The 27,843-nt window shown below is 50.2% G+C and overlaps 1 protein-coding gene across 6 annotated transcripts in view; it reads left to right on the top strand.

Moving 5' to 3' along the window:
• The window catches only part of VRK3 (VRK serine/threonine kinase 3), a 39,931-nt gene that overhangs the window by 6,143 nt on the left and 5,945 nt on the right, over positions 1–27,843 (top strand). For 3 of the 6 annotated variants that reach the window (XM_057713138.1, XM_057713137.1, XM_057713135.1), the window contains exons 3-13: positions 261–397; positions 2,055–2,219; positions 3,602–3,796; positions 11,869–11,933; positions 13,249–13,315; positions 14,617–14,701; positions 14,974–15,079; positions 16,752–16,844; positions 19,393–19,525; positions 20,706–20,826; positions 27,071–27,129. In XM_057713138.1, the coding sequence (XP_057569121.1) occupies positions 262–397; positions 2,055–2,219; positions 3,602–3,796; positions 11,869–11,933; positions 13,249–13,315; positions 14,617–14,701; positions 14,974–15,079; positions 16,752–16,844; positions 19,393–19,525; positions 20,706–20,826; positions 27,071–27,129 (1,225 nt within the window). In that variant the 5' untranslated portion in view covers position 261. The other 3 variants (XM_057713140.1, XM_057713139.1, XM_057713141.1) reach the window with 3 other exon arrangements.

The raw sequence follows: 27,843 nt of genomic DNA, 5'->3' as shown, positions 1-27,843 counted from the left end.
GAGCTCTGCAGTTTCACTCCGCATTTGTTCTGCTTTGTACCTGCCCTGAGCCATTAGGGAGAGACAGGTGGCTAGAGGCTGGACACAGCAGGAGGGAACTCATTTTAGAAGTGCCCACTTTTTGAGAGGGTGTATTCCGAGTATGATAACTTTCTTCCTTTTGCAATCTCATCACCATGGGGAACTCAGATGATGACTCGTTGGCAGTGGATTGTTTTTTCTTTCAGCTTCCTGCCCACCCTCCTCTTTCTGTTTTCTAGCATGATCTCCTGTCCAGACTGTGGCAAAGGTATTGAAGCAATATTCAAATTCTGCCCCTACTGTGGAAAACCTTTGCCTACAGAGGAGCATGAGGGGTCCCAGGCCTTTGTCAAACCATTTATGTCACCCTCCCAAGGTAAGAACCATGGCTTTGCGCTTCTCCCCAGAGGAGGGGTGATGTGTGTGGGTGTGTGCGTTTGGGAAGGGAGGACAGACACACCTTTGCAGCCTGCCTGACCCTGCATGGATATTGGACAAGCCCAGAACTCAGGCTTTCTCCATACTCAGTTTCTTGACGTCTTATCAGGCTCATGGCTCTAAAGTTGACAATTCACACATTTCTGTCTCCAGCTTGGACTCCTCCCCTGAAATCTACATTCGTGCATATCAGACTGCCTGCTTGACATCTATTGGATGTCCTATACGTGTTTCCATATGCCCAGAACTAAGCTCTTGATATGACTGCCACCCTCCATCTGCCCTGTCCCTAGACTTCCCCATCGAGGTAATAGCAACTCAGCTTATTCAGTTTCTCAGACCATGGAGAAACTCTCATTCCAGGAGAAACCAAACATGCTGGCTGAGGTAGTGTCAACTGAAAGAAGACTTCTGGTTTTAGTAATATGGCAGACTAGATGGCAAGGAAAAGTCCCTTATGCTTCAGCACTCCATAAAATTCTGGATAAAATATAAAGAATATCTGTATATTCATAGGGCTGAATGGTAGGAAAGTAAGGGAATTACATGGAAGTGAGAAACAGTAAGAAAACATAGACCCACAGGGCTGAGCAAATGCTATGGGTGGTGCTGGTCATTGGTGGCCTTGAGCCTGGGTTTTAATGGGGTACAGGAGACAAAGCATAGGGCCTGAGCAGCACAGGGGTGAGATTGGAAACCTCTAAAATCTGGGACTCTTCAGAGGTAAAAAATTGCTCTGCAGAGAAAATGGGTGGAGACATTTTCACTCACAATCACTCGGCCTTGATTGTGAGTGAAAAAAGGAAAAATGTCTTCCCTGAGAGTTCCTAACCAAGAACTCCCATCCTTACCGGTTTGGGGCCAGAATTCATGCTGATCTGTGTGCCCCCCCCACCAAAATCCAAGCAGAAAAGTTAGTATAAAGTGATGAGATATGGGTGCCCCCCCCCCCACCAGCAGAGGCAAATTTTTGCTTGTGGAACATCCTGTAAAGACAGACCTTAGAATTCTAGCGGGCACGTGAGCTCCCAACCAATTAACAAAGATACCAGGAAACAAGCCACTGTCAGGAGAGGAACAAACTATAGAATCAGACCTGCAGTGACCAGAGACCTTGGAATTAACAGATGAGAATATGTACAAAGCACATTTATGTTTACAGAAATAAAAGAAGTAATTGAAGGTATAAGGAAGGAACAAAAGCTGGTTAGAATTGATTAGGCAGATTTTAAAAGAACCAAATAAAATCTATGATGATAAAAATAAATATCATCATGGCAATCAGAAACTCATTGGATGGTTTAAACTGCAGACTAGACACAGCAGAAGGGAGAATAGTGAACTGGAAGACAGATCTGAAGAGATTACCTAAAGGAGACCACACTGTGGCAGACTGCTGGAGGATATAAAAGAGAGGCTAAGCCTCTCTTAGGAAAGAATAACTAAAACAAAGGAAAGTTTGCTTAGATTATTTAGGTGATAGAAGTAAAACCTGGCTGTGAGGGTGAAAGGGAGGAGAGTGGTTGGATACAACCTGGGGGTTTCTGGTTTAATGGTTCCTGGAAAGGACCTCTGTAACTCCAGTCTGCATTCAGTCTTCCTTTCTCCAGGCTCAAGGAGAAAGAGGGACACCACTTCTGAAATATCTTCCAAGAAAGTGAAATGGTCCAGCTGTGCTTCTTCTCCCCCATCATCCCTCCTCTCAGAAGGTGACAGTTCTGGATCTGAAGATACCTTCAGTACCCGTGGGAAATCCAAAGGTGAGAGTTACACTCAACCTGGCCTGACTCTAGATGGGGAGAAGGAGGGTCATCTGACAATGTTTGAGGCATGACGCTTCTGCTCAGGCATCACATAGCCTTGCCTGGACCCTCCTCCCAGCATCCTCCCCCACCTTCCAGCCCACAGCCTCCCCCTCCAATCCACCTCTGCATGGCCAGAGCTGACCTCACCCCTCCCTGCTCATAGCTTCCTGCCATCCCCATTGCCCCACTGTCTGGGCTCTTCAGCCTGACCTCTGTGACTCAGTATGGTCTAGTTCCTCCTTTAGCTCTCACCACAACCCTGTAACACAGAAAACACACTTTTTGGAAATACTTTTTTAGGATTTTCATACTTCTGGTCTTGGCTGTCTCTGTTCCCTCAGCCCAGGGACTACCCTTCTTTCCGACACTCAGGGTCAGACCTCTAGGAAGCCTTTCCTGAATGCTAGATGCTAGATCCTGTTCACCTCGTCCCCCTCCAAAGCCCCTCTTCATCCTCTTCACCTGGACTCCCGCAGTTGCCAATGCTGCGCTCTTTTGAGCTTGTGTCTCCTCCAGGCTCCCTGTCCCTTCCTGCCTCACTTGCTGGACTGAGTGTCCCCATAGACAGGGACGAGGTGCACTCATCTGTGTATGCCCTGTGCCAGCCAGTGAGCAGGGGAGGCGTGAGGACCATATGCCTGCCTCCTTCCCATTGGGTCCTTGGATCTGAAGTCACAGCCCTCAGTGTCTCCTCTTTGTCCCTTGTTATCCCCTGAGCCCCACTGCCTCTTACCACCTGTGCCTTGGTGGATAGTAGGTGGGAGAAATGGAGCAGGGAATATCTTTTCCTGTGTCCCTGTCTCCTCACCACACCACCCACATTCTCTTGCCCATCTAGGAGCCCCTCAAGGGCAGGGCCTCAGTCTGACAAATGTCTGGTCCATCTTCCTACTCAGCACAAAGCCAGGTCCTGTTCTAGGACGTTTTGGGTTGAATGTCTGGAATGTTTTTTTTTTTCCCCCTCCCTGGCAAACTTCTACTCATTCAACAAGACCCAACTCAAATGTCCCCTCTTCCACGAAGCCTCCCCTGACTTCTGCAGGCATAGTCAGTCTCTTTCTCATATCCCTCTGTACTGCCCTGTCTCAGACTCAGTTCTGACCGACTGTGTCCAAGTCAGTCCATCCCACCAAATTAGATGCTCCGGAGGGAAGGGTCCAGATCTGATTCATGTCTGGGTCTCCAGCTTCAGCACAAGGATCCATGAAAGGTCCCAGGAAGCTTTTGTTGAAGGAACAAATGAATAAGTGAACAGTAACATGAGCGCTGTCCAATTACCCACCCAACTTTTCTCTCCTGGATGCCGGTTTTTCTTTATTCTAACCATCCTCCTGCAGGGTGCTGGAGCAGACCCCCAACCCCCCGTAGCAGCCCTCAGACGACCAGGCAAAGCCCTCAGACACTGAAGCGGAGCCGGGTGACCACCTCGCTCACGGCTTTGCCAGTGGGGACAGTGCTGACAGACAAGAGTGGGCGGCACTGGAAGCTGAGATGCCTCCAGTCCAGGGACGACCAGGGCATCCTCTATGAAGGTATACTCGGTCCAGAGGCGGGTGGGTGCTGGGCTAGGCCGGGCTGTCTTGGAGCCAAGGCAAAGGGGAGGGAACCCCCTTCATGGAAATGGAAGCCGTATCCCAGCTGCAGACCTGCCTCGAGGCAGCTCTCTCTTAGATTTGGGACTGCAAACCTATGCATCTACAGCAGCCCGGCAGGTAGAGTAAATGGATGCAGGAGGCTGGGAGTCAGGCGATTGGGAGTGGTGGGGACTGGCCAGCCAGAGCGCATGTGCCCTGGGTAAAGAGGACACTCTTCCCCAGCGCCACCTACTGTTGTCACATGGGAGTCAAGGCCCAGTGTGGCCAGAAGATGAGGGCAGTGATGGCTGTTCTGTCTGCCCTGCAGAGATAGGATGGACCCTCCCTCCAAATTTGGTTTGAATGTTGAGACCGTTGAGGATATGAAAGGTTTATTGCTTGCGTAACTGAGATCTCGGGGGCGGCGGGGTGGGACCAGCTCTCTGAGAACAAGGAAGAGCTCCTGGCCCAGGTTTTTATTGTGGTTAAGGGGTGGGGCCGGGGTGAGAGTTCTTCCTGAGCCAGGGCCTCCTAAGGTTTGAATCTCTGCCGTCACCAAAAGAGGGAGCTCCAGGCTTTCTTATTAGCAGGAGGGGAAGACCAGGGCCAGGCTTAAAAGCTGTCAATAGTTAAAAAGTGGAGTAAAACACCTTGTTAAAATGAAGAAAAAAATCACTGCACTGGAAATGTTAGTATTAATCAACCTAACATTTACTGAGCGCTTACTCCATGCCAGGCCCTGTTCTAAGCACTTTATGTGGTTTTATGAGGTTTGTTGCATTTTTTTTTAATTAAGATAAAATTCACATAACATAAAATTCACCATTTTAAAGTTTACAATTCAGTGGGTTTTAGTAGACTCACAAAGTTGTGCAACCGTCACCACCATCTAATTCCAGGATACTTCTGTCACCCCGAAAGGAAACCCTGTACCTCTAACAGTCACTCTCATATCCCCTCCCCCCAGCCCCTGACAACCACTGATCTACTTTATGTCTCTGTGGATTTGCCTGGACATTTCAGGTGAATGGAGTGATACGCTGTGTGGCCTTTTGTGTCTGGCATCCCCTCAGCACGATGTTTTCAAGGTCAACCACGTTGTCACCTTTGTCAGAATTCCCTTCTGTTTTATGACTGAATAAGGTTCCAGGGTGTGTATAATTTCACGTTTGGTTGATCCGTTTATCAGTTGGTGGACATTTGGACTGTGTCCGCTTTGGGCCCTGTGTACATGCTGTGAACAAAGTCAACCACGTTGTCACCTTTGTCAGAATTCCCTTCTGTTTTATGACTGAATAAGGTTCCAGGGTGTGTATAATTTCACGTTTGGTTGATCCGCTTATCAGTTGGTGGACATTTGGACTGTGTCCGCTTTGGGCCACGTGTACAGGTTTTCACGTGGACATATGTTTGCTTTGTACTTCTTAACCGTTGTAATTCTCACAACAGCCTCATGACACCAGCACGGTCATTATCGCCATTTTCTAGGTGAGGAAGATGAAACCCAGAGGTGTTAATGGCTAGCCAGAGATCTGGCTCCAGAGAGCTTCCAAGTTTGCAGGGAAAGCCAGAAATCTGGATTTTTGAGAGGAAAACTCTGATTTGGAAGCACCGGCCAGCCAGACACAGATGCAAGCAATTTTGAGCCTCTGGCCTCAGGTTGGCCATCCTGCCTTAAAGTCTGGGCAGAAGGGCAGGGCAGCTGCACTTGAGACAGACCCAGGCGGGGACTTCCCTGGTGGTCCAGTGGTTAGGACTCTGTGCTTCCACTGTAGGGAGCCCGGGTTCCATCCCTGATCGGCGAAGTAAGATTGCACATGCCAAGCCCCAAGGCCAAAAAAAAGAGACAGGCCTAGGAAGAGTCGTGACTTAGCTCGGGCACACTGAGTGAGCCTGGGCAAGCAGCTCTGCCTCAATGTCCCAGTTGGAAAACTGAGAGGCGATGCCCTGCCCGCCTCCTGGGGCCATTGGTCCCAAATGGTGAGAAGGGACAGAGGCGATGAGCTTGGAAAACCGTAAAGGGATCTCCTCAGGTAGAGGTAGGTAGCGTTAGTCATGGAGGGAGAGAGGAGAGCATGAAGGAACACTAGGGAGTACTCACTCCATGCCAGGCGCTGTCCTGGGGCCCACTTAACGCTCCCAGCCGTACTAGAAGGGAGGCACGCACGTTACTTCACCTTACAGCTGGAGCACAGAGAGGGGAAGCCACTCTCCCAAGGTCACACAGCCCCGAAGTGGCAGAGCTGGGATTTGAACCTAGGTGGTCTGGCTTCACAGCCATTATACCACAAGACGTGGAAGGAGGTGGGGGCAGAAGGAAGGAGTCAGGGTGAGAAGGAATAAGAGGAAGAGAAAGGTAGAGGGGCAGAACCAACAGCGAGGAAGAGGCTGGGGAGAGAGAAGGATGGGGAGAGAGGAGGAAGGGGAGAGACCCAGAGGGCTGGGAAGAGGGAGAAGAAAGACAAACAGAGTAGAAGACATCTGAAGGAAAAAACCACCCGTGTCCTCACCCCAGAAACCCACAGTGGAAGGTCAGGAAGGAGATGCTCTGGGCCATGTGTCTTCCCTGTTTGCATCTCAGGTTGTTTGCGCAAACCCCTTCGCAGCCTCAGCCCGCCAGCATCACTGTTCTCCCACAGATACCCGCGGTGCCAGGCCCGGGTGCTGGCTTGGCACAGTGGGGAGGGGGCTGCATGTGGATGCACCTCAGAGCAGCGCTACCCCAGGGCAAGCTGCCCTTGGCTTCTGCCAGTTTGCACCAGTTGGGAAGATGGAGCTGAAAACAGTGACAGTAAAACAACGGCAGCAACCAGAATGGTGATGTTTATACAGCAGCCGACACTTCCAGCCCACTCTGGGCGCCCCCACCCCACCCCCGCCCTCAGTTCTTTATGTCTGTTAACTCATCTGATTCCCATAACAGCCCTGTGAGTTGGCACTCTCTCGTCCTTTGTGAAACACTGAATTATAACATCATCCTCGCTGGTCTCCCTGGCACAGTTTGGGAGACCCATTATCGAGGCAACCTCGTAAATCCCTGCAGCTGCTCACCACGGTGTGCATGGAGAGCAGCTGAGATTCAGGTCCAGGTCTGTGCCCTGTGGACGGAGGTTCAGGGCTTGTATTCATTTCCTGTGGCCGCTGTCACAAATCGCCATAACCTTAGTGGCTTAAGACAGCACACATTTATTCTCTTCTACTTGTGCAGGTCCTAAGTCTGAAATCCATCTCATGGGGCTAAAGTTAAGATATGCACAGAGAGACTTCCCTGGTTGTCCAGTGGTTAAGACTCTGTGCTTCCACTGCAGGGGGTGCAGGTTCAGTCCCTGGTTGAGGAACTAAGATCCTTCATGCTGCGTGTCCCGGCCAAAAAAATAAAATTAAAAAAAATTTTTTTTAAAGATATTGACAGGGCTGGTCCTTCCAGAGGCCTCAGGGGAGCATCTGTTTCCTTGCCTGTTCAGTTCCCAGAGGCCACCTGCGTTCCTCAGCATGCAGTCCCTTCCTCCATCCTCAAAGCACATCACCCCAGTCTCTGCTTCCACCATCACATCACCTCCTCTTCCGTGGTCAGATCTCCTCCTGCCTCCCTCTTTATAACGACCTTGTGATTACAGTAGGGCCCCCAGGATCGTCCAGGACAGTCCCCACAGCACAGGACCCTTAATTTAACTATACCTGCAAAGACCCACCATTTGTTCTCTCCACCTGCAACCCCTTAACACACCCTGCACATTTCTCCCAAAGGCAGCCCTGAGCCTCTCCCTGGTCCTCGGTTTCAGCTGCTCTGGGAGAATGGTTGCCTCCCTTTGCTCGGGGTTCCCTGGGAGTCCTTTAGGGCTTGTTTAAAGTATGCAGTTAACTCTCCTAGGAATTAGTCCAGAGTTTCTCAGCCTGGGCACCGTTGGCGTTCATTGTGGGGGCCTTCCCGTACACGATAGGGTGTATACAGCACCCTCAGCCTTTACCCACCAGATGCCAGGAGCATCAGTCCCCTTTCCCAGTCGTGACAACCAGAACTGTCTCCAGACATTGCCAGGTGCCCACTGCGGGGACAGAACTGCCCATGGTTGAGAACCACTGCGTCAGGCTGTCCCAGATGTGCTCTCCAAAGATGGAGAGACTGTCAGCTGATAACTGTCAGGTGGAATCACTATTCTTTAATTAAATGCCTTTCAACTGTGCCCACAACAAAGAGGTTGGGCCAGAGACGGGCAGGCCAAACAGAGGCACGGCACAGGCAAAGACTCAGAGGCCGGAAACTGACGGTGGGGCATGGGATGCCCGGAGTCCCCAGCCAGGCTTGGGGAGGTGGGAAAACACAGCCAGACCGCTCGAGGTGGTCTTCTGCCTCTGCCAGCAACTCGCCTGATCTTGCTTGAGGGATGTCATGACCTTGCCCCTCTGTTTCCTCACCTGCAAAAGGAGAGCGTAATAACACCGACCTCACAGGGTTGCTGGGAGAGTGAAGTGAGTAGAACGATGCACAGGGAAATAGCCAGCACCGTAGAAACGCTTCCCGTTGTTATTCTGGTCATGATGGATCCCAGCGCAGCATTCTTGGCGCCAGGTTCAGTGTCGCTGTCTCTTGGCAATCAGAGGCCCCCACCTGCCTGCCTGCCAGCCACACTCTGTCTGCATTTGGCACATGTAGGGCCTTTCCGAACATGTATCAGGTTTGCATCAAGCAGGGGTCTCCCAGGTCGCAGGGTCTGGAGCCGGGTTTATAGCCCAGCTCTGCAGGGGCCCTCAGTGAAGCCCACGGCCCTTCTTGGGCTTCTGTTGGTTCCTCTCAGTAATGGGAATTGCCCAGCTGACTCCACGGCTGTCAGCGGGAGGGCCAGTTGGAAGAGTGGAGGAGGAAAGCCCTTCATAATCTGCAGGGCAGTTCAGGAAAAGCGTATTTAAATTGCCGGCTCTCCTGCCTGTTTCTGAGTGCCGGGCATGTGCGCACTAGGATAACGTGTTCATTGAGTGGTACTTATCCTCAGACCTCGGGGTAACTCTGTGAGACGGGTACTGTTTTTATGTCTGAGAGGTGCCCTGGCCATTTCCTGCATTCCCCTCAAAGATTCCCCCCACCAAGGCCTCACCCCACAAGTGGGAAGGATCCGTCTTTCCCCTGAGATCCGTAATCTTCCCACATTCCCCTCCTTTAGGCTGGGCTCAGGTCGCCTTTGGCCGTGAATCTGTAAGCCCTGGTTCTTGCCATGCTCCACCTGGAGCTTCTTGAGGGCAAGGGTGGCTTCTAGGTAACTTTGTCACCTCCCTGCCCCTTAGCTCAGTGTCTAAGATGACACAAACCTGAATGGTTAGGAAGGGTGGGAAAGAAGAGAGAAGAGGAAGGCTGATGCAGAGGGCCAGCTGGGATGGATGGCGATGGTTCAGTTCACAAGCTCTGGAATGAGCTAGACCCAGGCCAAGGCCACTCTGCCACTTACCAACTGTGGACCCTCAGCTAATGTTGATATTTACTTATTTTTTGGCCATGCAGCACATGGGATCCTAGTTCGCCAACCAGGGATTGAACCCGTGCCCTCTGCAATGGAAGTGCGGAGTCTTAACTGCTGGATCGCTGGGGAAGTCCCGATGATATTTTAAAAGCTGCCACACACTGAGTACTCCCAGTGTGCCCGGCGTGGTGTGGGCTGTGGGGCTGTGAGTGGGATCACCGAGTGGCTTGTATAAAGGGTGAGGCTGGCTGTGATTCCTGCTCGGCTGGTACCATTGTTATTCCTACCGGCCCCTCTGAATCCTTGCATCCAATCTCAGGGGTGGGCTTTATTACTTCTACTTTACTGACGTGGAGCAGAGGCCCAGTGAGGTTTAGTACCTCACACCAAGTCACACAGAGCTGATGGAGGGGCTGGGCTTGAACCTAGATCTGCTTGGCACAAAGCCTCCTGGGTCTCTTGGCCTCCCTAAGCGTCAGCTCTCTCGTCTCATCCATCAAGTGGAGCTAACAGGAAACAGGTCTCAGAGCTTTGTGAGATGCTCTTCCCAGGTTATAATCCTCAAATTTGGCTCAAATGAAGTTTTCCATTTCTTTCTTAAAAAAAAAAAAGTCGAGCTAACAACAATGACGGCCACCGCAGTAATAATAACATCGTAGTAGGCCTTCCTGAGGCTGTCGTGAGCATTAAAGGAAACGAGGTGTGTAAAGCCCACACTTAGCACAGGGCAGGAGACTGCGGGGTTTGTGATTAAGCAGAATGAGACGATGAACATGCAGGGTGTTTATGAGGAAGTGCCTTGGAGGATTGGCACCTGTGGAGGGAGGGGAGGGAAGGGGGAGGGGAGGGAAGTGGCGGGGGGAGAGAAATAGAGCCGTGGGATCTCCTCGGCTGGCCCCATGGGGGCTCTGGAGCAGAAGTGGTCCTTCAGTATGGTTCCGTGTCAGGCCAGCGTGGCTGGGCCTTCATATCCCCCTCCGTCAGCCTTTGGTTATGGGCCGCCCTGGGACTTGCAGCTGAGGGGATCCCTGAGGGGCCGAAGGCTGCTGCAGTGGCCTCCCCAGCTGGGGTGGGGCTGGGGCAACAGGTCCTCCTCCAAGGGGATCTGTGTCCATCACATCAGGGGTCCCCAAGCCCCGGGATCTAATGCCTGATGATCTGAGGTGCAGCTGATGTGATAATAATAGAAATACAGTGCACGATGAATGTAATGCACTTGAATCATCCCGAAACCACCCCTCCCCACCCCCACCCCCCACCCCCGGTCCGTGGAAAAATTGTCTTCCATGAAACCGGTGCCTGGTGCCAAAAAGGTTGGGCACCACTGCGTCACATGGTACTAACGTGTTTTTCAAAGACTGGGATATTGACCAGTATCCCCTGACCTGAGAAGGAACTTTGAGATCTAAAAACTGAAGTGGACAACTCCATAAAGTACAGTTGTGAAGTTTATTGTGCGTAACTTACACATGGGTAGGATCAGGCGGACGGCAATCTGGAAGCATCTGTAGCTGCGCCCTGTGCTGCCAAAGAGGGTACAGGGGAACTTAAAGGGGCCAAAACTAAAGACAGAATCTGACTTCTAAGGGAGAAGCACATCTACGCCAACAGGACCCGGGGGGTTTTCCTCGCCCCCCCCACCCCCACCCCCGCACCCGGGGAGGGGCGGGGTGTCTCAGGACAGACCATTTTTCCTTGTGGGCTGTTAACCATCTGCATCAGCAAAAGACATTCTTCCAGTTTTCAGAGGAAGGTGAGGGTTAATCAGCAACTTATCTGGCCTGGGTGCAGTTCCTCATGAGTAGGCTAAAGCTCAGTCACGCAGGACAGTGGGTCTAAAATGGCGACAAGATGGAGTCAGTGTGGTTCAGCCACACACCTGTATATGCAGGCAAATGTACACAGCTGCGGAGTCAGGGGCCCCAGGACTACCCCCGGGCTCAGTGATTCGCTGGGGGGGCCCACAGGCCTCAGCTTATAGTCATACACACGTTATAATCTATTACAGCAGGACACAGCACAGGGATAAGGCACATGGGTAAGTCCGGGGGAAGCAGCGCCAGCTTCCAGAGCCCTCGCCCCTTGGAGTCACACAGCATGCCGTGTAACAAGGTGTGACATCACGTGTGCAAAGTCTCCCCGGGATGCTCATTAGAGCCTCGGCACCCAGGGTTTTTATTGGGCGCTGGTCACATCGACACCCTCTGTCTGGCACATACCAGAATTTTAGACTCGGAAAGCAGGTGTTCACCATAATAGTTTGGGCACAGGGAGCCCCTTTTACTGGTTAGCAATGCTAGAACCTTCCCAGCTGATTCGCAGACACCAGCCAAGGTTCAGCCTTGCGCACAGGCCTTTCTAAGGAGAGCAGTCTCAGGGTTAGTAACCCTTTGTGCACAGAGAGAAAGAGGGGGAAGGAAAGAAGCTGTTTAAAAATAGAAAGGAGCAGGTCTTGAACGTCAGAATGCACTTGACCCCATGGGAATCCGTTAACCGCAACTGCTGCTTGTTACTCTAAGGACGACGACCCTCACCTTCCCTGTAGATGATAACCTCACTCATTTTGTCCGTCCACAGCTGAGCCCGACTCCACCTTTGCCTGCGAGTCAAGTCCCCAGAAACAAAGATTCTCACTTAAACTAGTGAGTGGTCCCCTGGGGGCAGCACTGAGGGGAGGGCCTGGGGCTTTAGCAAATGCACCATTGACCTCCAAGCTCCTCTGTGGGCTGCGCAGGCCGGAGAGCACCACCTTGGCCTGCAAGGAGCAGTGGGACCTTGGGCGGGACACGTGTCCCTCTGGGCCTCGGGTTCTTCTACATGGGGCCCCTCAGAAACTGCAGTAAGATCCAGCTGTGAACCCTGGCTCTGATGCTTTCCGGCTGTGTGTCTGGGCAAGCACCCAAAACCTGGGACAGCCAGATTGGGTGGCCTCCCTCGGCCCTAGATGGAGGCCTTGTGAGTGGTTCAGAGCAAGGGCTCTGGAGCCAGGCTTGCAGATGAGTAACAGCACCTGCTTGCTGAGAGCCTGTCCTGCACCCAACGCTGTGCTAAGAGTTTCATAATCAAACCTGTGGGGTGGTTACCGTGTTCCCCATTTAACAGCTGAGGAAATAAAGACTCGGTCACTTGCCCAGGGGTATCCAGCATGCAAATTGCTTTGTTGACTGCTGTATGGGCAATGCCCAGGACAATACGACACATAATAGGTGCTTTATAGAAAGAATGAATAAATGACAGCGCTGGGATTTGAACCCAGTTCTCTTTGACCCTGTGCTCTTAAGAACCCAGCTGTACTAGTTGTGTTTGATTAAAATATTTGGTTTGACTGCTTGGAAAAAATGACCCAATGTCAGTAATGGCTTAAGCAAATATATTGTGTTGCTCTTTCACTTAAGAGTCTGGGGCAGTGGTCCAGATATGATGGTTCTGTAAACAAGGGGCTCACTTTCCTTCTCTCTTGTTGCTCCAAGATCCTCAACCTGTAACCTTCATCTCGTGGGCTGAGATAACTGCTCCAGCTCCTACTATCTCATCTGCATTCCAGCCAACTGGAACAGGAGAAGAGGAAGGGGAGAGCCTGCCCTAGCCCTTTAAGGGCATAACCTGGAAGTTGCCCATCTCTCTTCTGCTCACATCCCCATTGGCCAGAACTTGGTCATGTGGGCATTCCTCACGCAAGGAAGACTGGGAAGTGTAGTTTTTAGCTGAAGGGTGTGTGTCTAGGGAAAACTTGTGGATCCTATTGTAAAAGAAAGGAACCTGGGCAATAACTCAAAGTCACTGATATGAGTTCACATGGAGCTCCCTAGGGAATTTGGTTCTGATGTGCAGGACTTGGGGAACCTGGGTTGTTGCTGACATTATTACCCTGGGGTAATCTGTAGCCAATGATGACCTAGGAGCCCTTGCCTAAGAGGTTCCAGGGTGACAGCCTTTTCTCCTCCCCTCCCCCACTAGGATGCCAAGGATGGGCGCTTGTTCAATGAGCAGAACTTCTTCCAGAGGGCCGCCAAGCCTTTGCAAGGTACTCCTTGGGGAAATGGGCAAGTGAGAGAAGAGTAGAGGGTACCAGCTTGATCAAAACAACTGGCTTCTCCCTGAAGGTGTGGGAAGAGTGGGAATTAAATTAAAGGCTCAGATTTGCTCCCGTCACCCCTTGGGCCTTAGGCCCCAGAGGACAGACAGCAGACAGTGGGCTGAGGCTGGCTCTTCATACCAGATCTTGAGAGCAGAGTATTAGGTTTTCACAACTACAGCAAGCCAGTTGTTAAAACATAGCCATCAGACTTCCCTGGTGGTTCAGTGGTTAAGACTCCATGCTCCCAGTCCAGGGGGCCTGGGTTCCATCCCTGGTCAGGGAACTAGATCCCGCATGCCACAACTAAAAGATCCCGTATGCCACAACAAAGATCCTGCATGCCGCGACTAATACCCAGCACAGCCAAATAAATATTTTTTAAATAATAAAATAAAATACAATAAAATAGCCCTCCAAGCTTTCAGTCATAGCCATCTTAAAAAATAAATAATAAAAAATTTACAAATGAATAAAACATAGCCATCATAAATTAATTGTATCGGTTTACAATCAAATTAAGAACAAGGGTAATAAATACTCCAAGCTCATCACTTCCTAATTAGTTGTCTGCATTTTCTGTTATAATCTTAGTTCCCCAACCAGGGATTGAGTCCGTGCCTCCTGCAGTGGGAGCTCAGAGTCCTAACCCATGGCCCGCCAGGGAAGTCCAATTATCTATACTCTTGAAGTTGTCTACATTCACTGTATCTGTGCGGTGGAAATACCGTATAAGGGCATGCTACTGTCTCTTCCCAACTGTGTCTTCTGTGATACCACACTGGTAGCTTGAAATTGGACATGATGGGATGTATTTATACCATGGAAATCTGCAAACATGACATATCAGGGCTATTTTTCCCAGACAACCAGTTGTTAAACTTTTATCAGCACACTGCTCGATCCGTACCATCCAACTGAGATCCTGGAAGGTGGGCGGACAGCTAGTGACACCATGACCAGTTTAGACATTCCCCAGTCTCATTAGCTCGATGTGGGAACTCAGAGGTTATGCTGTCACTCTTACACCTTCCACTCATTCTAGATTTGTCAGCGCTTTCTCCCATGTTCACAGCCCTGTCATCACCCCCCTCGCTGTCACCCACCCACAGAGGTGACGTCTCCAACACGAGACCCAGTGTCAGGCCTGGGCTGGGGTGTGCTCTGCTTCTGGTCTGAGAACAGGCTGTTGTCCATTGTGGGTGCGGGGCCAGGTGGGCCCTAACCTCTCAGGCCCCTGCCTCCCTCAGTGAACAAGTGGAAAAAGCTGTACTCGACCCCCCAGCTGGCCATCCCCACCTGCATTGGCTTTGGCATTCACCAGGACAAGTACAGGTGAGTCACTTCGCTTGCCACTCACCTCACCGGCCCCTTGCTTTCTCTCCCTGTCACACGCCCAGGCATGGCTGGGACCCTGGAGCCACTGGCCAGTTCATCACTTCCTTCCTGGAGCTTTGAGCCAGGCTGGTTCCCCACCAATCCGAACCCTTCATCTCGCCCGGGACCAGGACCTGGTAGCCACCAGCCACAGTCCATTCTTGGTGGCCTGTATTCCGTCCCCTCCCCTGGTCATTTCTCCCACCTCCCGGGACACTCATGCCTTCCAGGTTCTTGGTGTTCCCCATCCTGGGGAGGAGCCTTCAGTCGATCCTGGGTGACTACCCGAAGCACGTGATGCCAGTGAGGTCTGTGTTCCAGATGGCCTGCCGGCTGGTAGGTACCTGAGAGTTGCAGGCTTCCATCCAGGGGATGGCCCCCTGGGTTCTAGTTTATCAGTCTGTTTGCTCGTTGACGCATTCAACCTGCATCTCCCTCTGCTGGACACTGGGGCGAGCATGGTGACAGACGTAGCTGAAAATCAGGCCACTGGAGCCAGAGTGATAAGTGGGACTTCCCTGACGGTCCAGTAGTTAAGACTCCGCGCTTCCTATGCAGGGGGTGCAGGTTCAGTCCCTAGTTGGGGAAGTAAGATCCCACATGCCACGCAGAGTGGCAGAGAAAGAAGAAAACAAAACAAAACAAAAAACAACCAGAGCGATAAGTATTGCCCTGAGGGGTGTTCCAAAGACTGTGGCAGTTGGAGGAAGGGGCCCAGCCTAAATCGAGGGGTTCAATTGGGCTTCCTGGTGGAGGTTATTTCTAAGCCAAGAGTGGGAAATAGCAAGGTGCTGGGTGGAGTGGGAGTGGAGATGCATGGGGAGAGCGTTCCAGGCCAAGAATATAGCTTAGGCAAAGGCTGGTGTGGGGGAGAGAGCACAAGACTTCTGTTCATTCCTTCCTTCCTTCACCCATCCTTTCATTAAATATTTATCAGGTCCCTGCTGGGTATCAGACGCTGTCCCAGGGGCTAGGAGTACAGTGGAGGATAGCACAGTCATGGTTTTTATGTCTAGTGGGAGAGGATGAGATTAAATCACAGTTGCACAAGTTATGAAAAGTGCTCTGAATAGAAGAGATGGAGAATAAGAGGAGCCAGTGCAAGTTGCTGGGGGGTGGAAGTGGCAAGGGAGTGACACATCAGGTGAGTCCCGAAGGTCATCACGCTCAGAGTCTGCAGTGTGATGTGCAGAGGGGAAAGGTGAGAGCTGAGGTTGGTGTGGAGAGCTCAGCAGTGAGCAGGTCATTCAGGGCCTTGAACACCAAGCTGGGGGGCTGGGACTCTGTCCCGAGAGCGCTGGGGAGCCACGAGAGGATTGGGAACAGGGGAGGGGCAGGGTCAGCTCTGAGTGTAGAAAGACCCCATGGGCTGTGTGGGGGTGGGCTGGAGGGGTGAGATGGAGGCTGAGTGAGGTTGGCACAAGAGAGGACCAGGCCTGAGGAGGAACTGGGCTGTGGGGCCAGAGAGCTTGAACGAGCAGAACTTGGTGGGCAGTTAAGCCTTGGAGGGCTTGGGTTGTAATTAAGATGTAACAAACACCTGGGCAGTTCAGTGTATGAGTCTGGAACTCAGTAGAAAAGTCAGAGCTACAGATCAAAATATGAATTACTTAACTAAATGTATTTCTGATCCCTAGGACAAATGAGAAAACTTCTTTGATGTACATGAGTGTTGCGTGTTTTATTTGCAGGGGGGCAATAAATAACCAGCTTCTTCCCCTCCTGAGACCGCAATCAGCTAAGAAATAGATACAAGAGATGGAAAATATTTGGAAAACCAAATATCAGTTTTAAAGCTGAATTTTTCAAAAGCCTAATTAGGAGACATGCCTAGGTGTGCTGTCAGGGTGGGCTTCCTGAGGCTTCACTCAGAATTAGTCAGGCTTAAACCACCACCACTACCACCACAACCTCAGGCCCAACAGTGGGTATTCCTTCTGGGGCTTTGCATCAGAGCCTTTTTGTGTTAGCCGGGCTACTCATGGGAAGGGTTGCTTTCTTCCCCCAGCTGGATGCCCTAGAGTTCCTCCATGAGAGTGAATACGTTCACGGCAACGTGACAGCTGAGAATATCTTCGTGAATCCAGAGGACCTGTGCCAGGTAATAGCCAGGTCCTCCCCCACCCTGGGGGCTCCCTGAGCTCAGGATCTCACCTGTCTCAAAATCTGCATTTATTTCACAATGCTTATTGCAGACAAAGAATTGCTGTCCATCATATGTAAAGAGCTCCTTTGCACAAATAAGGAGAGATAAGCAACTTAGTAGAAAAATGGACAAAGGACAGGAAAAGCAGTTCATAGACAAAGAAATCCACAGGTTAGTTAAATGTATGAAGAGATACTCAACCTCCCTAATAATCATAGAAATTAAACTTAAAATACACTATGTTTACGCTTGGAGTGGACAAAATTAAAACAAAAAAATATCTCTGGCTGATAAGGCTGTAAAGAAATAGGAATCCTTTATATACTATTGGAAGTGTGAATTGGGCAACCTTTTTGGAAGGTAATTTGGGTATAGCGGTCAAAATTTTAAATGCATATGGGTTTTTTGTTTGTTTTGCTGGAGGATTCACATTTATTGGTTCAAATACAGTACCTAACATTTGCTAAACATGCATTTCACACTAATTGGTCACATTTCCACAGGTTGTCAATTCACAGAAAGGTCCCATGCCTTGCCAGATGGCAGGATGGGAGGTAGCAGAGAGCCTGGGTAGCAGAGCTCACCCGCTATCATTTGGTCTTGCAAGATTGATGGAGCTAAATGCATATGTTTTTTGATCCACCGGTTCCTCTTTTAGGAATGTATCCATTCCATGTAGTCAAAGATATATTACAAAGATATATGTACAAAATGTTTCTGACAACACTGATTGTGACAGTAAAATGGGAAAACCTTAATTAAATACCCACTCCCAAGATGGTACTGATTGGTATTTTAAAGTAAATTCTAATTACTCTGTAATGACAGAAACGAAATTTAACACAAATATAAAAAAGAGAGAGAAAAAATAAAAAAAGGGAGGTACAATTTATTGCTCTATGGAGTGGAAAAAATCCAGGACTTCGCTGGCTTCAGGCATGGCTGAACCTAAGAACTCAGGCCCTGTCTTTGGGAAACTGGCTCTTCCATCTTATTATCAGGCAGACTCTCTTCCCTGTGGTGAGAAAACAACCACCAGCAAATGAGGCTCAAATCCCCTCCGCTTAGCAACCCCAGTGGAAATAGATCCAGTGAGCCCCAACTCAGTCATGTGGATTGAGAGTTGGAAGAGGGTGATCCCAGAGAAAATCCTAGAACTGTATTAGGCAGAGCTCTCTAGAGAAACAGAACCAACTGTGTGTGTGTGTGTGTGTGTGTGTGTGTTAGAGAGAGATTTATTATAAGAAATTGACTCATACAATTATGGAAGCTGAGAGTCCCTAGAGCTGCAGTCAGCAAACTGGAGACCCTGGACAGCTAATAGTGTGGTTCTAGTCAGAGTCCAAAGGCCTGAAAACCAGGAGAGGTGACTAAGTTCCAGTCCGAAAGTTGGCAGGCTGGGAACCCGAGAAGAGCCAATGTTTCTGTTCAAATCCAAAGGCAGGAAAAGACTGATGTTCAGCTCAAGCTGTCAGGCAGGAGGCATTCCCTCTCACACAGCCTTTTTGTTCTATTCAGGTCTTCAACTGATTGGGTGAGGCCCACCCAGTCTAGAGAGGGCAGTCTGCTGATCTAAATGTTCATCTCACCCAGACACACTCTCACAGACACACCAAGAATAACCTTTGGCTACATGTCTGGGCACCCTGTGGCCCAGTCAAGGTGACATAAAATTAACCATCACAGACTGTGACCAAAAGAAAAAGATGTAGGTCTCACATAGACAAAGCCAACAGTTGTCCACTCTCCATTCAGCAGAATAAGATGCAACCATTAAAAAGCAGTTGTGGGAGTTCCCTGGTGGCCTAGTAGTTAGGATTCCTGGCTTTTACTGTTGCAGCCCGGGTCCAATCCCTGTTCAGGGAACTGAGATCCCACAAGCCACGTGGCATAGCGAAAAGAATAAAATGAAAAATAAAGTCTCAGGAAATTAAAAAAAAAAGAAAAAGCAGTTGTGGCTAACTTTGTGTGTCTGGCGGATAAGTACTTTTTGTTTTAAACTCAGTTAAGCCTCTTAACAACCCTGCAAGGTGGGGACTATCATTATCTTCACTTTACGAATGGAGAAATCAAAGCACAGAGAAGTTTCATAATTCCCAAAGTTATATGGCCACTGAAGGTCCAGACTTGCATTGGAACCTGGTCTGTCTCGTTCTTAATACCCCAAACCACTGTTATGCAGAAAGCTGTGTGTCCAATAGGAGGTATGGTGTGATCCCTCCGTGGAAAACTAGAGCCCCCTCCCTATTCACATGTGTTTACCGATTATTTAAAGAAAAATGATTTGAAACAACACATAAGAAACTACTATTAGGGGTTACTTATGGGCAGTGGGTTTAAAGGGCTGGGCAGTGATGGGGACGGTTGGTTTGGGTTATTTTCACACCCTCTTGTACTGTTTGGCATTGGGTTGTTTCAAATTGCACCAACGATTGAAATCTCTGAGTCCAGAATCTGAGCTCCTAACCTTCAAAGTGTACGGCTTCTCCCCACGTCCACACAGGTGACCCTGGCAGGCTACGGCTTCACTTTCCGCTATTCGCCAGGTGGCAGACACGTGGCCTACACCGAAGGCAGCAGGAGCCCACATGAGGGGGACCTTGAGTTCATTAGCATGGACCTGCACAAAGGATGTGGTAAGAGGCCAGAGAAGGGGTTCAGGACCATGGAGACATGCTTCTCGGACAAAAGCAGCTCTAGTTTTTCACAGCCATGGACAGCAGATGGCCAAACACAGGAGTCAGGCTAAAGGGGGAGCCATGGTAGGGATTCAGAATCATGGATAGCACCTCACACATTAGGGCAGTAGTTCAGCACCAAGGACAGTGAGCGGTGGACTACAAGGAAGCCCTGCAGGTCCAGAGGTTCACGTTCAGGATCTGTGTAGACTTGGAATGTGAGAGTTGCCCAGGAGTCATCCAGGAGGGGCTGATGAGTAAGCAGTTGGCTGTGCATGTCTGCAGCACACAAGTGAGGTCTGGATGAAGACTCAGATGTCAGCAGTATCTTAGGAGTTAGCAGTTGAAGCCCAGGGATGAGAATAAAGTTATCCAAGGAAAGTGTGTGCGGAGAGAAGACGGCACTTGGAGAAAAAGACTCCTTGAGGAGGTCTCAGCATCTCTTTCCCAAACCGCTTGATATCATGGCCATCCGTGTGCCTGCCCCTGTCCTCCCACTACATTAAGCTCCCCCAGGGAAGGGATGGTGCCTGTGCCTCCAGCACCAGGTGGCAAAGGTCTGCACAGTCAACTCTCAGTGTTTGTTGAAGCTTACATAAAGTATTATCTAAATCACATGGTATAGGAAGGATAAGGAAAATCAAACCCCGCTGCCTCCTTTGCCCTCCCCTGCTGAGTGAGACTGAGTTCATCTCCCATCCTTCTGGGTTCCCTCATGCCTTGTTCTGTGTACTCTGTAACCCAGTGATCGCACACTATAACTGTCTTTCTACTGGACTGTCAAGGGCTGGGACCCAACCAAACTCTTATCTGTGTTTTAAGAATGTGGGAAGGGACCTGGCACACAGGGCTCTGAGGACTCGTTGAACGAATAGGCACATGAATGAAAGACAGGTAGATGAGGGAGTGAGCTAGTGAAAGCGGGGATGGAGGGCTGGCTGAGGGAGAGAAGGAGCAGTTGGAGACTCATGAGGGAATGGGAGTAGGTGAGTGACAAGTGAATGAACAGACGAGAGCCTGTATGTTTGGGTGGTTGAGTGTGTGAGCACATGCTTGAGTCGGTGACAGAAAGGAAGGGGGTGGGCGTGTCCGTGAGCAGAACATCCGGACTGAGCTGCCACCTCCCCTCCCTCCCCAGGGCCCTCACGCCGCAGTGACCTCCAGACCCTGGGCTACTGTTTGCTGAAGTGGCTCTATGGGACCCTGCCGTGGACAAACTGCCTTCCCAACACCGAAGATATCATGAAGCTGAAACAGAAGTGAGTCTGGGGGGCCCGCAGAGCCCAGCACTGTCCCAGCACCCCTGCAGATGGGACAGAAGCTCAGAACCCAAGAGGGAACAGGAAAGGGGCAGGCAGCATCTGGCAGAGTCAAGGTCCCTGCAGCTCTCGGACGTGTGCTTTGCCGTCCGTTCCAGCAGACAAGAACAGGGGCTCTGGAGCCACGCCGGAGTCTGGGGTCAGACTCCAGTCCCACTGCTGCAGGGTGTTGGGTGGGCAGCTTAACCTCCACAAGCCTCAGTGACCTCCATCAGATGGGATCCTATTAGCACCCACGTCAGGGGGCTGTGAAAGGATTCTGGGGAGTCAGATACACAGCACTCACCTGTAGAAAATGCTCACCGTGTGCAGGAGACCATGATTCATTTAGTCACACAGGGAAACACGAGCAACCTGCCTCAGCCTCCGGTGTCCTCACCTCTGCATCCTGCTAGTTCTGAGTCAGACATTCAGCACCAAGGACAGCAGGACGAAACCGGAAGTGCTGGGAGGTGTGGTTCAGCACCAAGGACAGGGGGCAATTGGGTGCAAAGGGAGGTGTTGCTTGGTGCGCACTTCAGCACCAAGGACAGAGGGGCCGTTGCCTGGAAAGGGAGGTTGCTGCCCAGTGCGGGGTTCAGCAGGAGGGACAGAGGGCAGCTGGGCACAGAGGGAAGTAAGCACAGGGGCTTTGGTCTTCAGCACCAAGGACAGTGGACAGCTCGACGCAGGGAAGCTCTGCAGGTCCAGAAGTTGGGGTTCAAGATCTGGTATAGGCTTGGGGCATGAGAGTTGCCCCAAGAGGAGTCATCCAGGAGGGGCCATCCAGGAGATGGTTGACTGTCCCATCGAAGTGCAGAAATGAAGTCCAAACGGAGACTTAGACCTCCGCAGTGTCTCAGGAGTTGTCAGCAGAATTCCTGGGAGAGGAAGAGAGATTATCCAGGAAAAGTGTGCAAAGTGGGAAGAGGGCACATTTTCCAGTGAGCAGCATTGAGTCTGTCGTACTTCTCAGTTCTTAGCATGCTGTGTCGCTGGTTCGTGTTGAGCCTCTCTCTGTTTATTTTGCCCCCTTTATTATCCCCCATCTTCCTTCTCTCAACTGTGGACACCCACTCATACATGCTGAATATATGTCCTACTGAAAATGCATGCTTAAATGTACTTGTATCCTTAAACTTGCATGATGGTGGCAGCACTGTGTGTATTTGACTTGCATAAATGGTATTCTGTTCTGGATCTCACCTGTTTCTGACTGTTTTCACTCAACACTTCCAGTTTAACCCCATCGTTACACGTGCATCGAGTTTACTGCTTCGGACTACTGCTTTAAAATAAGTTTGTATAGATGCGTCTGTGTGCTTAAACAACACATGATGAGTGTATTTAACTTACATAAATGGTACTGTGCTCTAAATTTCATTCTCTTTCTCTCACTCGATGTTATATTCTTTTAACTTTAGTTACATTGCTAAAGAAGCCCAGTGCTTCTCCTCAATTAACTTTAGATGTAGCTGTGTCCCTGAAAAATATGTTATTTGATTTATGCCAATCAAACACACACCTGTATGTGTGCGTTCGATTGGCATAACTGGTGCCGTGCCCCGCATCTCATCCTCCTTCAGGGTTCAGCTTAGTCGTCACTCCCCAGGGAGCCCTTCCCTCACCCCCACTGCATCAGGTCTCCTGCCTGTTCACGCTCAGAGAAAGGGACGCCTGTCACATTGTCCTGCTGTAATGAGCTATTCAAGCCTCACATCTGTTGTGTGCTTTCCTGCGCCAGGCACTGCGCCCAGCGCTTCCCTGTGTCATCCTCAGAGGAACTCTGTGTGAAGTGCTCTCATGGTCTGAGGCACAGAGAGCTTAGGTAATCAGCCCAGGTCACATAGCTGTGCTCCCAGGCCATTTGACTCCAGAGGAGGCCCTTTCACCTGGAAGCTAATATCTCCCAAGTATGGGAGGCTTATCACAGGTGGATTGGTGGTGTTTGGATGCAGTCATCCTCCACTCACCAGATACTCACTGAGCACCTCCCATGCACCAGGTTCTGTTCTAGGGCCTGGGGATACAGGATAACTAAGACAAGCATCCCTGCCCTCAGGGAACTCACATTCTAATGGGGGATATAGAAAGTAAAGAGAGTGAAACACACAGCACGTCAGAGGTCAGACGGTGGGGGCTGTCAGGTCAGAGCCCTGGGTATCCATCGGGGGGCTGTCAGGTGTGGGTGTGCCTGCTTTTTTAGGTTTAAAGGCCAGGGCAGGGACTTCCCTGGTGGTCCAGTGGGTGAGGCTCCGCGCTTCCAATGCAGGGGGCCTGGGTTCAATCCCTGGTCGGGGAACTAGATCCTGCATGCATGCTGCAACTAAGAGTCTGCATGCTGCAACTAAGAGTCTGCATGCTGCAACTAAAGATCCCGTGTGCCTCAACTAAAGATCCCGCGTGCTGCAACTAAGACCCGGTGCAACCAAAACAAATGATAAACATTTAAATAAAGGCCAGGGCAGGTCTCGTGATGATGGTGACAGGTGCATTGCCTCCAGAAGGGTGGCGAGGCAAGGAGGTCCCACTTTGGTGCTAATATGCCCCAACATCTCTGCAGAAGGAGGAAGAGACAGAGAAAGAGTGGCCCTCAGCTCCCAGGCTTCCACAGGCAACCTCTGCATTGGAAGCCAGCCTCAGAACCTGCCAGAACATGATGAGCGCATTGCCCTATTTTCTGAATTCCTTTTTGCACTTGTTTTTCTAGTTTTCCAGTAGTTTTTGATTTTTGCAATGAAGCCAGGTGAAAACAACGAGGCTCAGAATTAGTAACACAGGTGATCGGAACACACAACCCAACCGCTAAAACATTGTGTGGCTGAAGCCTGTGAACTGCTCCTTGACACGCTCTGCTGTGTTAGCGATGAGGCTGAGCTGCTCTTACAAGGTGACCCCGAAACACTGTAGCTCAGAGGTAGATGTTTACTTCCTTCTCACTAGCAGTCCGAAGGTAGGAGACCAAGGGTGGTGGGGCACCTCGGCCTCCCTCATGCTGAGTGCAAGCTCTGTTGCCACCGACTCCCATTGCTTTTAGAGGGCAGGACCGGAAATGACATGTCTCTCAGTCACGTGACCACCCCAAGCTTCAGTGGGGGCTGGGAAATGTCTCCAGCCTGTGGCTGCCAACCCTTGGGATTCTGCCGTTGAAGGGGAGGAGTGACACTGGGCGACAGGTAGCAGAATCCTCCACAGTGCCACCTTTAGTCCAATTTCTGTGAGGGCAGGGACCACGTCAGCTCTCTTGGTCACTATCTTATTTGAAGTATAGCACTTGGCAGGCTGTGGGTGCTCATGAGATAGTTGTGGGATGGATGAATGACTAAGGAAAGAGGGTGTGAACCTTTTCATACACAGCCTGGGCTTCTGTGTGGGCGCACAGGTCAGGCAGATGCAGCCCCAGCCTTGGGGGTTCCCAGGCTGGGAGGAGACACACAGGCAGGAAGAAGGCACTGCCTGTGAGGGTGGAGGCGGCCCCGGGGGGAGCTGTGGGAACAGAGGGGGGGCACGTGACCTGGCCTCAGGCCACTGGGAGCCCTTACCCAAGAGATCCCTGACCCGGTCTGCAGAGAGCAGAGGAGTTCCACAGGCAGGCGAGGGGGAGGCGAGATTTCTAGGCAGACAGGATAGCACATATGTGAATTCTCTGTTCATTCATTCTGAACCTGTTTCCTGAGGCTCCGCTGGGTTGAATCCTCCCTCCTGCTACCTCCTCTAACTCCGAAGAGCAATCGTAACTCCCTTTTCACCTCTCTACTACCCTCCCCTTCACAGAGTTTAATCAAATGTGTCTGTGACGTGCTTCACTAAGAGGCTGTGCCCTCACCAAGTCGGATGCACAGTAAATAAAATAGGTCTTAGTAATCACTTTCATATCAGTGATTTCAGAAAAAGTAACAGTTCCTTCCAGAACCCCAGGTCCCAACCACGATCACAGAGGGAGGGCCGGGAACATGAAGAGGCTCCCCTGGGAAATGTTGGTGATGCTGTGGGGCTGATCCTAGACCCTCCAGTCTAGCCTCTGTCGGATGACGCGAGGCAGTAACCAAAGGGCCCACAAGGGGGCAGTGTTGCAACATGCCCGTTTTCTGCAATTCTAACCTGTCCTCTGGGACGTCTTACTGGTGTGCATGGCATTTTTCACTCAGCAAACATGTAGTCATTTTTCTGCAAGGTCTAGTTCGTGACGGAATGAACGAATGAAAGAAAGATGAGAGGCAATGTGATTCCCCAAAGCTTTCTGGTATGCAAAGCCCCCAGCTGGGAAAGCACAGACTCCAGGTGGAGTTGGTCCCTGCTCTTAAGCCTGTGGCTGGGCGGGGAGGTCCTACAGACACCGACAGTGACAGCCTGTGGTGGGAGAATTGCTCACGCAATTTACAACATCCTGAGGCTGGCACAACCCTTTTCTGCCGTCACTCGATCGCTCAGTCATTCACCACATACATCCTGAGGCTGTCGGAGAAAGACAAGGGTCAGACCCAGCCCTTCTTGTGCACGTATGACAGTGGCTGTAGGGCATCCATGGACCTATGTGCAGGGAGTGCAGGTTCTTCTGCCTGGAGGGGTCCAGGGGAAGCTTCCGGGGACCAGCCCTCAAGCCGTGTCCAGAAGAGAGAGCAGCCACTTACTGGGGATCAAGGTGGGGAAGGGCTGCCAAGGGGAGAGGAGCAGCACGTAGAGGCCAGGAGATGTGGGCGGATGTGTGACCTGGTTGGGGGACCAGAAGGAGTTTGGTGTGACTGGAGCATGAGATGGGAGGTAGGAAGTCAGGGAGACAAGGCCACAGGGGCTGGTGGCTTTGGTGGCAAAGGTTTCCCTCCAGGGCACTGGGGAACCCCAGGAGGGCTGTGAGCAGGGAGGGGCAGGGTCCACTCTGGGCATAGAAAGACCCTCTGGGGCCGTGAAGGGGATGCGTGGGAAGCTGGGAAGTAGGCTGGGGTCCAGGGAGAAAAGGTGAGGCCTGAGCTTGGCTTAGAGCCATGGACAGAGTGGGGGATGGGGCAGAGAGTGTTGGGGAGCAGGAGGGTGGGGCTTGGGGACTTCTGGGCTGGATGGGAGGGGAGGGGAAGGACAGCTCCCCATGACTTGGTGGACAGTGGGGAGCCAGCCCGGTGGTCCAGGCCAGAGGAGGGTACAGGAGGCTGGGACTCTGAGGATGGAGCAAAGAGAGTGGATGAACTTTCACTTTTTTTTTATTGCAGTAAATTTACAATATCATGTTAGTTTCATTATACGGCACAGTGATTCAATTATATATATATGAATATATATATGTGAATACATATTCTTTTTCAGATTCTTTTCCCTTATAGGTTATTACAAAATATTGAGTAGAGTTCCCTGTGCTATACAGTGGGTCCTGGTTGATTATTTTATATATAGTAGTGTGTATATGTTAATCCCAATCTCCTAGTTTATCCCTCCCCCCACAACTTTCATTTCTCTTGAGTGGTCCAAGGGGTGTGTGTGTGTGTGTGTTTATATATGTATACATATACAAACGTGTGTAGATAGACAGATAGTTAATCCTTATTATTCACAGATTCTGTATTTGTGAATTGGCCTCTTCACTAAAATGTATTTGTGACCCCAAAATCCATACTCACGGTGCTTTCAAGGTCATGCTCAGACACACGCAGAGTGGAGAAAATTCTGAGTCGCCCAATGCACTGATCCCAGCCGAGGTCAAACAAGGCGACACTCTGCCTTCTTGTCTCAGCTCACACTGTGAACAAGTGTCCTTCACGCGGTCTGTTTAGTGCCACATTTTCCACACTTTTGTGCTTTTGGTGGGGGGTGGATTTTGCTGTTTAAAATGGCCCCCGAGTGTAGTACTGATGTGCTAAGTGCAACGAAATACATGTGTGAGGTGAGCATCCTTCAGGTGTGAAGGATGGACCGGAAATCCATGTGAGCGAATCCACATTACGGTAAAGAAGATGTCTGTAGGCACAAATACATGTAAAACCAGGCGATATACTGATCAGTTGGTAAAAATGTTGCTATTGGAAGCTTGCAAGTACCTAATGCTGTGCTTCCCCTAAACTCCTGGTTGAGAATTCACTCATTCAGTGTTCGAGGCAACTCTGTAGAGCATAACTGCCATGAATAACGTGAACTAGGGCACTCTTCCAGACGTCCTGTTCCAAAAGGTTTCTGTCCTTCCCCAAAAGGCCTCTCACATGTACCTCTCTCCTGTCAGGTTTCTTGACAACCCGGCGGGCCTCGTGGGACAATGCAGTCGCTGGATCAGTCCCTCAGGTATGTCCCAAGGGGAGGGAGTAGACAGGGGCCGTGGAGGGACCGGGGCTCGGGCCCATCCCAGAGATGCCTCTCTTTACACCCCTCTACGTTCCTTCTTTGAATTTTCCAAATTGCACATGGATTTGTGCTTCTTGTAGAACAACAGAAATCTTCTCCCCAAATTCAGAAGTGTGTTTGAACAATAATAATAGCAACACACACACACGCAGGTGCAACCACGTACACATAATGTGTGGGGTTTTTTTTTTAATGGAATCATATTATGTATATTGGTCTCTGACTTGCTTTTTTTCATTTAAGAATGTGATACCCTGGAGATTTTCTGTGTCAATACTTGTAGAATCTTATGGGTATTTTTTTAAATTGTGATAAAATACACTTAACGTCAGTTAAAACTGCAGTTGTGACTCATTAGTCAGTCATGAAATCCGTTTAATGGGTAAACAACAAGATTTTTAAAAACTGAAAACAGACAAAAAAAACCATGAATGCCTTGCAGAAGTTAAGGAAATGCCTTATGAGACATTAACTTCAGTGATACACATTTATACTCATATATGTGTATGTGAGTAATGGGTTATAATTAGAAATACATTTTATATTTATATTTGATATTATAAAATGTATTTCTAATTATACCTCTTTCTGTTTTGTTTATAACTTCATTTGTATCCTCTTTTTTAGATTCCACATATAAGTGATATCATACGA

The sequence above is a fragment of the Hippopotamus amphibius genome, chromosome 16 (genome assembly GCF_030028045.1).
Source record: "Hippopotamus amphibius kiboko isolate mHipAmp2 chromosome 16, mHipAmp2.hap2, whole genome shotgun sequence".
Lineage (NCBI taxonomy): Eukaryota > Metazoa > Chordata > Mammalia > Artiodactyla > Hippopotamidae > Hippopotamus > Hippopotamus amphibius.
Note: the sequence above shows the minus strand (reverse complement) of the source record. Positions and strands in the feature narration are given on the sequence as shown.